The sequence below is a fragment of the Mobula hypostoma genome, chromosome 17 (assembly GCF_963921235.1).
Source record: "Mobula hypostoma chromosome 17, sMobHyp1.1, whole genome shotgun sequence".
NCBI classification, from domain to species: domain Eukaryota; kingdom Metazoa; phylum Chordata; class Chondrichthyes; order Myliobatiformes; family Myliobatidae; genus Mobula; species Mobula hypostoma.
Window position 1 is genome coordinate 68769085 of NC_086113.1, and position 12133 is coordinate 68781217.

At 43.7% G+C, this 12133-nt stretch overlaps 2 protein-coding genes across 7 annotated transcripts in view; one reads left to right on the top strand and one right to left on the bottom strand.

Moving 5' to 3' along the window:
• LOC134357924 (UBX domain-containing protein 6-like) overlaps positions 1-4514 on the bottom strand; it is a 62989-nt gene extending 58475 nt beyond the window's left edge. The window contains exon 1 of the mRNA XM_063069702.1: positions 4478-4514. Within this exon, the coding sequence (XP_062925772.1) occupies positions 4478-4514 (37 nt within the window). The remainder of the gene's footprint in view (positions 1-4477) is intronic.
• The window catches only part of ulk4 (unc-51 like kinase 4), a 755583-nt gene that overhangs the window by 450070 nt on the left and 293380 nt on the right, over positions 1-12133 (top strand). The gene's annotated exons all lie outside the window — the stretch shown is intronic.

Sequence of the window (12133 nt, forward strand, 5' to 3'; positions counted from 1 at the left end):
AAGCAGGGCATACACAATGAATGGCAGGGCCATAGAATGCATTGAACAACAGACAGACCTCAGTGTACACATCTAAGGAACCTGAATGTGGCAGCACAGATAAATAAGGTGGTGAAGAAGACTTACAGGATACAAGCCTTTGCTAGCTGAGCATACAACAGGATATAATTATGGTACAACTTTACAAGCTGATTATTGACTTCAGGAGTAGGAAACTGGAGGTCATCGGGGAATCAGTGGTGGAGAGGATCAGCAACTTTAAATTCCTCAATGTTATCAATTCAGAGGACCTGTCCCAGGCCCAACATAAGAACATAACAAACAGGAGCAGGACGCCAACTGGCCATTGAGCCTGCTCCAATATTCGATGGCTGATCTGGCCATGGACTCATCTCCACCTACCTGCCTTTTCCCCATAACCCTTAATTCCCCTACTATGCACAAATCTTTCCAACCTTGTCATAAATATATTTACTGAGGTAGCCTCCACTGCTTCATTGGGCAGAGAATTCCACAGATTCACCTCTCTGGGAAAATCAGTGCCTCCTCATCTCTGTCCTAAATCTTAAGGCTATGTCCCCTAGTTCTAGTCTCACCTACCAGTGGAAATAACTTTCTTATCCTATCTATCCCTGTCGTAATTTTATGTTTCTATAAGATTTCCTCTCATTCTTCTGAATTCCAGCAAGTATAGTCCCAGGTGACTCAATCTCTCCTCACAGTCTAATCCCTTCATCTCTGGAATCAACCTGGTGAACCTCCTCTACACCGCCTCCCAAGCCAGTCTCTCTCTGGCTATCCATCCCATAGGATGATGATGGCTCCTTTCAGTCAGTTACTGGGGTGGTACCCCACTCCTCAGAAAGGAACAGGGTGTGCGTGAGTGGATTTCAGGTGAGTAGGGGGTTGCACAGGTCCAGACCCACCCTCTCGACGTCCCCTCCCGGATCCAGCAGCATGGTGGGGTCCAAGATGGCTGAGGGAAGTTCTGTTGCAGTGAATGGCCAGACCAAGCTTCGATACCCTTTCCGCACTTCACGGCACGTGTTTGCTAGATAGCCGTAGACCCTACGAGAGGGTTCATCCACCCTTTGACAGGTATTGTTTTTCATCCTGCAGGGTGTATAGCCACCTCCTCACCAGTCAAGCCAGTATATCCTTCCTCAAGTAAGGAGACCAGACCTGCATCAGTACTCCAGGTGTGGCCTCATCAGTCCCCCTGTACAGTTGCAGCATAACCTCCATGCTCTTAAACTCAATCCCTCTGGCAATGAAGGCCAACATTCCATTTGCCTTCTCGACAGCCTGCTGCACCTGCAAACCAACCTTTTGTGATTCGTGCACAAGTATTCCCAAATCCCTCTGCACAGCAGCATGCTGCAAAATTTTACCATTTAAATAATAATCTACTCTTTCATTTTTCCTTCCGAAGTGGATGAAGTCAGATTTACCAACATTGTACTGCATCTGCCAGACCCTTGCCCACTCAATTAACCTATTTAGAGAAAGAGAGAAATTGCCTTTCAACTCATGGGGAGCATAGGCCATCAACTTTTTTGCTGTTGATGTTTCTGTAGCAAGCAATTTCTTTTTTATGAGGTCGAGTTGCTAGCTCGATGTTCAACCCAGCATGGATGGAAAATGTGCACGGGAGCCGGCTGGATTCGAACTCGGGAGCCTTCGCTCCGAAGTCCGGCACTGATGCCACTACGCCACCAGCCAGCTAACCTATCTACATTGTTCTGCAAATTCTCTATATCTTCTGCACAATTTGCTTTTCCACTCAATTAGTATCATCAGCAAACTTAGATACACTACACTCGGTCCCCTCTTTCAGATCATTAATGTATATTGCGACCCTTGCGACACACCACTCACCACTGATTGCCAACCAGAGTAACACCCATATATCCCAACTCTCTGCTTTCTACTAGTTAACCATCCTCTATCCATGCTAATACATCACCCCAAACTCTATGCATCCTTATCTTATGGATAAGTCTTTTAGGCAGCACTTTATTGATCCTTCTGGAAATCCAAGTAAATAACACCCATTTGTTCCCCTCTATCCACTGTACTCCTTATATCTTCAAAGAACTCCATAAGTTTGTCAAACAGGACCTGTCTTTGCTGAATCCATGCTGCGTCTGCCTGATGGATCCATTTCTTGCCAGATGCCTCGCTATTTCTTCTTTAATGATAGCTTCAAGCATTTTCCCAACTACAGATGTTAAACTACCTGGCCTATAGTTACCTGCCTTTTGCCTACATCCTTTTTTGAACAGTGGCAGGACATTCGCTGACTTCCAATCTGCCAGTACCTGCCCCAAGTCCAGAGAGTTTTGGTAAATTATCATCAAAGCCTTTACTACTTCTACCATTTCAGTACCCTGGGGTGCATTTCATCAGGACCAGGGGTTTTATTATCTATTTTCAGACCCAACTTCTTAGTGATAGCTATTGTATTGAGGTCCTCACCTCACATCGCATCCATAACATCTCTCTTTGGCATGTTAGATGTGTCCTCCACCATGAAGACCGACATAAAATTGTCATTCAAAGCCTCTACCATTTCGTCATTACCCAATATCAATTCCCCATTCTTGTCCTCCAAGGAATCTACATTCACTTTAGCCACCCTTTTCCACTTATTATAAAAACTTTTACCATCTGTTTCAATATTTTGCGCTTGTTTATTTTCATAATCTAGCTTCCCTTTCTTTATTGCTCGCTTATTGGTTCTTTGTTGCTTTTTAAAGTTTTCCCAATCTTCCAGTTTCTCTCTATTCTTGGTGACTTTGTATGCACGAGCTTTTGGTTTGATGCCTTCCTTTATTTCCTTAATTATCCAAGGCTGGCTGTCCCCAACTTTGTTTTTAATTGGAAAATACTTTTGTTGAGCACTGTGAAAAATCCCCTTGAAAGTCTTCCACTGTTCCTCAACTGTCCCACCATATTGCCTGTGTTCCCAGTCTACACTGCCAAATCCTCCTTCATCCCATTGTAGTCTCCATTGTTTGAGCATAATACACTGACTTTAGATCAAACTATTGCACCCTCCATTTGTATGAGAAATGTTTGTAAGTGTGATTCTGAAGAAATCACACGGCAGCACCTCTACTTCCCTAGGAGTTTCAGAGATTCAGCGTGACATCTAAAACTTTGACAAGCTTCTATAGATGTGTAGTGGTGAGTATATTGACTGGCTGTATCACTGCCTGGTATGGAAACACCAACACCCTTGAACGGAAAATCTTACAAAGGTAGTGGAAATCACAGGTGAAGCTCTCTCCACCATTGAGCACATCTACATGGAAAGCTGTGCAGCAAAGTAGCCTCCATCATCATGGACCCACACCACTCAGGTCAGCCTCGGAACTCATACCATCAGGATCAAGACCTTAAGCATCAGACTCCTGAACTAGAGGATAAGTCTATGAAGGTTCTCAGTCATCCAGGTCATTGTGTCTCAAGCAGTAATAAATCAAGGCAACTAGACTTGATGTGCTCTCTAGAAGACATTTCATCACTCACCCAAAAGGCTTCTTCAATTCTGATCCACGGGGCTAGTTTTCCAGCTTATTTATTCTGTGAGTTGTTTAAAGGTAGAGCAATCACATGAAGGTTGTTAAGAGTCGTAGAAGGAATGAGAGGGTTATTAGTCTTACCTTTGCATGACTGGAGGTGTGAACTGTTGTGGAGACACCAGGGTAGAGATGTTTGGACTGCATTATAAGTAGCTGATAGGAGGTGTCATACCCCACTCCCTCTGTTCAGGGATGGGTTTTCCTAATGTCTCTACCCCGGTGGTAGAGGTAGTGGAAGCAGAGACTCTGATCACCAAGGCACAGAAGGCTGGAGACCGTGCTAGTGAATGGAATTAATATTGATGCAGGGACAGGATCGGCCAAAGGGACTGTTTCTGTGCTCAACTGCAGGATAACTCTACACAGCGCAAATCTGAAGTGCACAGAGGAAAGCAAAGATCACCACTGCCCAACAGACAGTGACTTTTGTGCCAATTCTGAGTGCAGGACCTTTAAATACCTTTTCCCTCAGTCGTTCCAAAATTATGGTAATTCCACAATCAATATATGTCTTCATCGAGAGGTGGCTCCTGAGATACAGGGTGGTGGCCTGTGTTTCTCAGGATTGCATCAGGAATCTTTTATAGTTTTTATTCAAATGAGACCCACTGGTTTACTCACAGCTTATACATCTTCAAGAAGCAAGTATAAGATGGAGAGAATTTTTCTGTGATTAAATTTGAGGAGAGTGCTCCACTTATCGCTTGGTTGATGGAATCAAGATGTTTGTAAGGTTGAGAAAGGCCATGTCCAGTGGTTGATGGCTGCCCTCTGTACTTTTTCTGGTATTGCAGTTTAAAGAACAGTGTTCTGGCCATTGAGAGGAGGTATTTCAGGTGGATGTGGCAATGGCTTTCCCTGTAGTATGCAACATGGAGCACTATAGTTACCACAGTTGGACGAGTCTTCTTTCTTGAAGGCAGTCATGATTACAGCATCTCGAAGATCCCTTAGAATGTCTTGTCATTCCTTAATGTGGGCAATAATCTGTGACTGTAGTTTTTTTTTAATCAACTAGTTTCAGAATTTCAGCAGGGACACTGCACGCTCCCACAGCCTTGCTCCTTGTAAATTGAGATGTCTTTCCTGACTTCTTGTTGATCAGGAAAGATGACAAGATGATCTATCCATCCTCTTTATCTACCCAGTTTATTTCACTCTCAAAGAACTGTAGAAAATTTGACAAAGGAACAAAATGATCAATTGGTAAGTGTAATGCTCTGGTAAAGACTTTACTGCTAACTTTGTAGGGTGTTTCATGTAATGGTTTTCTGTACAAGCAGTATGTTCTGCTGGTAGTATTTGGGTTACCGTTAAAGATAAGGAATGCTTAGGAATGTTGTGTCATCCAAATAGAGTGGAACTGGGAAAAGGTTCTAGAGAAAGCTGGGTAAGAGGTCTTGTGATGGACACTGAGGTGGGTCGAGGTCTTTTTTGGTGGGAGATGGAGAGAGAAGAAGGTCAAGAGAACTGCCCATAGGATTTGATCTGGTAGGAATGCGTGATCCCATGGAGCCGAAGAGGGGGAATTCTACCAAGGTCAGAGAATATGAGTTGGTGTCACGAGTACATTGGACACATTGGCTTTTGGAAGATTCAAGCTCCACCCTGTGAACATTTGACTGTCTAAAAACTGCCTTTTTGTTTTTTCTTTCTTTTCTTTAATAACTGCATAAGTTAACATTCATAAATATACTTTCTTTATAATTGTATGCAGTGTACAATTTGTTGTATCTTGCAGAAGATGATTGCATGGAGTAGTAAATCACAGTATGCACACAAACCGGGGTTTGGGTGTGCAAGACAACCTCATGGATTTGACGGGACCCAAGTCATATCTACCCTAGACGTATAGAGTTAGAGAAAGGCGGTTCCCTTAATGCTGAGTCTGGTGGCTGTTAGCGAGGGGCTACCAAGCCACATCTTTAGAGATGCCTAGTAAAAAGGGGTTTTATAAGATAACAGAAAGTTATGAAACCTCCCATTCAGAGAGAATTTAGGTTACTGCATCATGAAAAATAATTTTATTTACTTTTTGATCAAATGCAACAAATGATTAGACAGGGCACAAGTATTGTCAAGGAACAGTGCTGAGGGTAATCAAATCTTTTCTCCTCTCCAGCAAGTTCTTCTCAGTAAACATGGCTCTTTGCTTCTCCCACCATCCCCCACCGAATTCTCTCTGTCACAACACTGTTCAATCTACTCAATGTGTGCTTGACTGACCAGTGTTATCATGATTCTTTGATCAGCAACATCACTTTGAAGTTGCTGCCAAACTTCAGAGAGGCTTAGTACCTTATTTTTCATACGTTCATCTGTGGGGTAAAAATAGTTCCTACCAAGTTATTATCTGGGACCTGAAAGGAAACCAACAAGTGAGGGTAGAATATTCTAAAACAAAGATTCAACTGTGACACAAATTAACACAACTTGACAGTTTTGTTTTTGTGAGGCACACAGGAAGATCGTTAAGACCGTTAAGAGCACCAAATTTCTTGGTGTTCACCTGGTGGAGAATCTCACCTGGTCCCTCAACACCAGCTCCATAGCCAAGAAAGCCCAGCTGTGTCTCTACTTTCTGCGAAGGCTGTGAAAAGTCCATCTCCCACCCCCATCCTCACCACATTCTACAGAGGTTGTATTGAGAGCATCCTGAGCAGCTGCATCACTGCCTGGTTCAGGAATTGCACCATCTCGGATCGCAAGACCCTGCAGCGGATAGTGAGGTCAGCTGAGAAGATCATCGGGGTCTCTCTTCCCGCCATTAGAGACATTTACACCACACGTTGCATCCGTAAAGCAAACAGCATTATGAAGGACCCCAGGTATCCCTCATACAAACTCTTCTCCCTCCTGCCATCTGGCAAAAGGTACCAAAGCATTCGGGCTCTCACAACCAGACTGTGCAACAGTTTCTTCCCCCAAGCCATCAGACTCCTCAATACCCAGAGATTAGACTGACATCTACATCATTTATTATTATATTGTAATTTGTCCTCGACTGTGCCTATTGTCTTGTTTATTATTTATTGTAGTGCCTGCACTGTCTTGTGCACTTTATGTAGTCCTGTGCAGGTCTGTAGTCTAGTGTAGTTTTGGTGTTGTTTTACGTAGACTAGTGTAGCCCTGTGCTGTCTCACATAGTCTAGTGTAGTTTTGTGTTGTTTCATGTAGCACCATGGTCCTGGAGGAACGTTGTTCCATTTTTACTGTGTACTGTACCAGCAGCTTATGGTCAAAATGACAATAAAAAGCAACTTGACTTGACTTGCCTTGACTTGAACAGACTTTATTTACATTATATCAATTTTGTTACTGAAAGATATTTTGATTTTCTATATGTGATAAGGTACTCCACGCAAATAAAAATATTTTCAGTGCAGGTAAACAGGATACCAATTCACAGGTCAGGAATGAATTTGTATACCCTTTCTATAGGTTACTGAAGCTTTGCTTGCTAGAAGGCCAGGACACATGGATTTTCCTCATAGGCACTGTTCTTGTTTTAAAATGCATTCGTGGAATTATGGTGAGATGTTCAAGTTCACTTATTGTTACATTTTCACTCAGGTTCCCTTGGGTGTTTGTGGGCCAACCTGACTGTAACCAGGGTGTGGAATAATCACCATCCCTGTTTGTACGTGACTGATTGGTTCTCTCCCCGGGTCTTTGTGCTTGGGCTGTTATTGTGCTTGTTGCAATAAAAACAGCAGTGGAGATAAACGCGTTCTTCTCCTCTGTCATCATGAACCAATGCTTGCCACATCGGTGTCGGGAGTGGGATTAGAAATTGATGGCAAAATTGAAGAGCTACGACATCAGATGGAGCACCTTAAGATCCAGGGGATAAGTCAAGGGACCAAACGGTATGCATCCCCTGCACTCCCAGGCCAGGCCAGGAAAACCGACCCAGAGTCGGAAAACCTAGGGTCCGAGCATCGTACCTTCCCAGGGAACTCCGACGGGGCATGTGTACCTAGGCTTCTCAACCCAGGGGATATGGCGGAGTGCATCACCCACCTGTGGTGGGGAACCCACGACGCTGGGATGACGGGCAACGTGGAAGCACCAGCAAAGCCGCCGGAGAAGGAGGAAGACCAACGGGCCCCAGCAATTAAAGCCACAAGACCCATCCTGAAGCTCCCCAGAAACAACTCTACCAGACACCTGGAGCCTTACCTGGCACAAGACATACTTGCCACGTGGTACAACAGGTGGAGCTCCACCAAGACAGAGGTGCACCTTGCCATGACGCTTCCTCAACCTAGCGCCAGCTGAGCAGCGCTACTAGTTGTTCTTGTTTTAAAATGTGTTCATGGAATTATGATGACATGTTCAAGTTCATTTATTGTTGCATTTTAGTTTGTTATACAGTTGTTCACTTGGGTGTTGGTGGGTCACCCTGATTGCAACCAGGGTGTGTTATAATCAGCTCTCCCATCTGTCTGTGACTGAGTAGTTCTCTCCCTGGGTCTTTGAGCTTGGTCTGTTACTGTGCTTGTCGCAATAAACAGGGCAGTGGAGATAACCGAATTTTTCTTGTCTGTCATCATGGACCAAATGTGTACCCCAGTAAGTGTGCAATATACAACCCTGACATTCATCTTACCCACAGATATCCACAAAACAAAGAAAGCCATGAAAAAACATCAAAACCACACCCCACGTGCAAAACAAAATGGTGCAAATAACAAAAGAGTGAAAGAGCACAGAATATCAAACACAAAATGGAAAGAGTCCAGGCAAATTCAGTTCAGCTCAGTGTTTATCTGCAAGCCGCCCCAACTTACTTCAAATCAAAATTGCCCAGTGGTGCAGGTGGCAGAAGCCCAGAGTTGAAGGAATTGGGAGTATTACAGGGCTATGGGAATGGAGAGATTTACATAGTTGAACCAAAACAGAGCCACAGATTTTTGGGTGAAACTTAAATTTGAGATATCTGAATAACAAGAGCAATTGAGGGGAACAGACGTGGCGTGTTTCACGGCTGACACCAGAGATATGTATGAGCAGACATTTTTATGGGGATGAAGATTGGAGAGGAGAATATTTGAGTCATAATCGAGACAAATCAACATAGCAGAATTAGGCTGCCTGCTCCGCCATTCCAACTTGGCTGATTTGTTATTCCACTCAACCCCATTCTCCTGCCTTCTCCTCATAACTTTTGATGCCCCGACTAATCAAGAACTTATCAAACTTTCAATATACTCAATAACTTGGCCTCTAAGTCAATGAAGTCCACAGATTCATCATCCACTCCCTGAAGAAATTCCCTGTTATCTCTGTTCTAAAGGGATGTTCTTCTATTCTGAAGTTGTGCCCTCTGGTTCTAGATTCCCTTTCTGTAGGAAACATTCTCTCATGTCCACTCTATCTAGGTCTTTCAAAATTTGATAGATTTCAGTTTTAGAATCAGGTTTAATATCATTTGCATATATCATGACATTTGTTGTTTTGGGGCATCAGTACAGTGCAATATATAAAAAAACACTATAAATTACAGTAAGAAATATATATATAAAATTATATTAAATAACTAGTGCAAAAAGAGAGACAGGATAGTGAGGTAATGTACATGGGTTCATTGTCTGTTCAGAAATCTGATGGCGGAGAGGAAGAAGCTATTCCTGAGATGTTGAGTGTGTGTTTTCAGGCTCCTGTAACTCCTCCGTGATGGTAGCAATGAAAAGGAAGCATGTCCTGGATGGTGCGGATCCTTAATAATGGATGATACCTTTTTGAGACATTGCCTTCTGAAGGTGTCCTCAAACTTGAGGAGGCTAGTGCCTGTGGTGGAGCTGACTGAACAATTTTCTGCAGCTTTCCAAACCTGTGCAGTGGCCACTCCATACCAGGCAGCGGTGTAACCTGTTAAAATGCTCTCCACAGTACATCTGTAGAGATTTGCCAAAGTCTTTGGTTACATACCAAATCTCCTCAAACTCCTAAACATAGTAACACCTTCTTTGTAATTGCGTCATTGTGTTGGGCACAGGGTAGATCCTGAGCCCCACACTCAGGAATGTGAAACTTTTTCACACAGAGGGTTGTGGATCTGTGGAATGCTCTGCCTCAGAAGGCAGTGGAGGCCAATTCTCTGGATCCTTTCAAGAAAGAGTTAGGTTGAAGCTCTTAAAGATAGTGGAGTTAAGCGATATGGGGAGAAGGCAGGAACAGGGTACTTGTGGACGATCAGCCATGATCACAGTGAATGGTGGTGCTGGTTCAAAGGGCCGAATGGCCTACTCCTGCACCTATTGTCTATTGTCTATTGAGATTGGGCACTTTGATTCACCCATTTTACACTGGTCCTAATAATCTCCATGGCTCTTCACATGGCTTTAGACCACCTAGACAACACACACCTACGTCAGGATGCTGCTAATTGACTATAGCTCAGATTTAATACCATCATTCCCACAATCCTGATGGAGAAGTTACACAACCTGGGCCTCTGTACCCCCCTTTGTAATTGGATCCTCGACTTCCTAACTGGAAGACCACAGTCTATGCGGATTGGTGATAACATATCCTCTTCGCTGACGATCAACACTGGTGTACCTCAGGGGTGTGTGCTTGGCCCACTGCTCTACTGTCTGTATACACATGACTGTGTGGCTACGCATAGTTCAAATACCATCTATAAATTTGCTGATGACACAACCATTGTTGGTAGAATCTCAGGTGGTGATGAGAGGACGTACAGGAGTGAGATATGCCAACCAGTGGAGTGGTGTCGCAGCAACAACCTGGCACTCTATGTCAGTAATACGAAAGAGCTGATTGTGGATTTCCAGAAGGGTAAGACGAAGGAACACATACCAATCCTCATAGAGGGATCAGAAGTGGAGAGAGTGGGCCAGCTGGTGACACAATGACATCGGTGCCGGACCCGGGAGCGGAGGTTCCCGGGTTCTAAACCATTCGGGTCTGCTCCCAAATACGCTTTCCATCGGTGCCGGGTCAACCTCATCAAATAAAGGGAAAAGTACTGCGAGAATGTCTGTGTGAGGAGTAGCACGTCACACAGTCTCCCTCTCGCTCCGCGCCTTGTAAAAAGCTGTAAAAGAGACGTCAGCACAGACTCGTAAGCACACAGGCACGCGCCAAAAGTAAAGTGGAGAAAGTGAGCAGCTTCAACTTCCTGGGTGTCAAGATCTCTGAGGATCTAACCTGGTCCCAACACATTGATGTAGTGATAAAGAGGGCAAGAGAGCGGCTATACTTTATTAGAAGTTTGAAGCAATTTGTCATGTTCACAAAAACACTCAAAAACTTCTACAGTTGTACCGTGGAGAGCATTCTGACAGGCTGCATCACTGTCTGGTATGGAGGGGCTACTGCACAGGACTGAAAGAAGATGCAGATCTAGTCAGTTCCATCTTGGGCAATAGCCTACAAAGTACTCAGGGCATCTTTAGGGAACGGTGTCTCAGAAAGGCAGCATCCATTATTAAAGACCTCCAGCACCCAGGGCATGCCCTTTTCTCACTGTTACCATCAGGTAGGAGATACAGAAGCCCGAAGGCACACACTCAGCGATTCAAGAACAGCTTCTTCCCCTCTGCCATCCGATTCCTAAATGCACTTTGAAGCTTTGGACACTATCTCACTTTTTTAATATATAGTATTTCTGTTTCTGCACATTTTTAATAATCTATTCAATATACGTAATTGATTTACTTGTTTATTTATTATTTTGTTTTATTTAGTTTTTTTCTCTCTCTCTCTCTCTGCTGTATTATGCATTGCATTGAACTGCTGCTGCTAAGTTAACAAATTTCATGTCACATGCTCGTGATAATAAATCTGATTCTGATTCTGATATTCTGGTCAACTCCCCCGAATTTTACCACTCACCTACTGATTAGTGGTAATTTACAGTAGCAAATTAATCTACCAAACCGTGTGTCTTTGGGATGTGAGAAGACCCAGGGAAACCCCATGTGATCACACTGAGAATGTGCATTGAAGTTGAGGATTGAACCTAGGTTGCAGGAGCTGTGCGGCAGCAACTCTTCTTGCCGTGCACAATGTCACACTCAGCATAACATTCCTATCTGCAGTCATCTGAGAGTTCTTTAACATGGAGTGGCATACACTGAATGGGCTCTGTGCTGGGTTCCTACAATGGTTTGTTCAAGGCTTTGGGAGTGTAGTATCTAATACGCATATTTTGAAAAGTTATAGCATGCATTAAAACCTAATTTTGCATCTTATACTTTGGCAATCAACTTTGCTTCTGTGCATTTTTGTTAGAACCATAGAACACTACAGCACAGAAAACAGGCCATTTGGCCCTTCTAGTCTGTGCCAAAACATTATTCCGCTAGTCCCATTGACCTGCATCCAGTCCATAACTCTCCAGACCTCTCCCATCCATGTACCTATCCAATTTATTCTTAAAACTTAAGAGTGAGCCCGCATTTACCATGTCAGATGGCAGCTCATTCCACACTCCCACCACTCTCTGAGTGAAGAAGTTCCCCCTAATGTTCCCCCTTTCCCCTTTCACCCTAAAGCCATGTCCTCTCGTTATT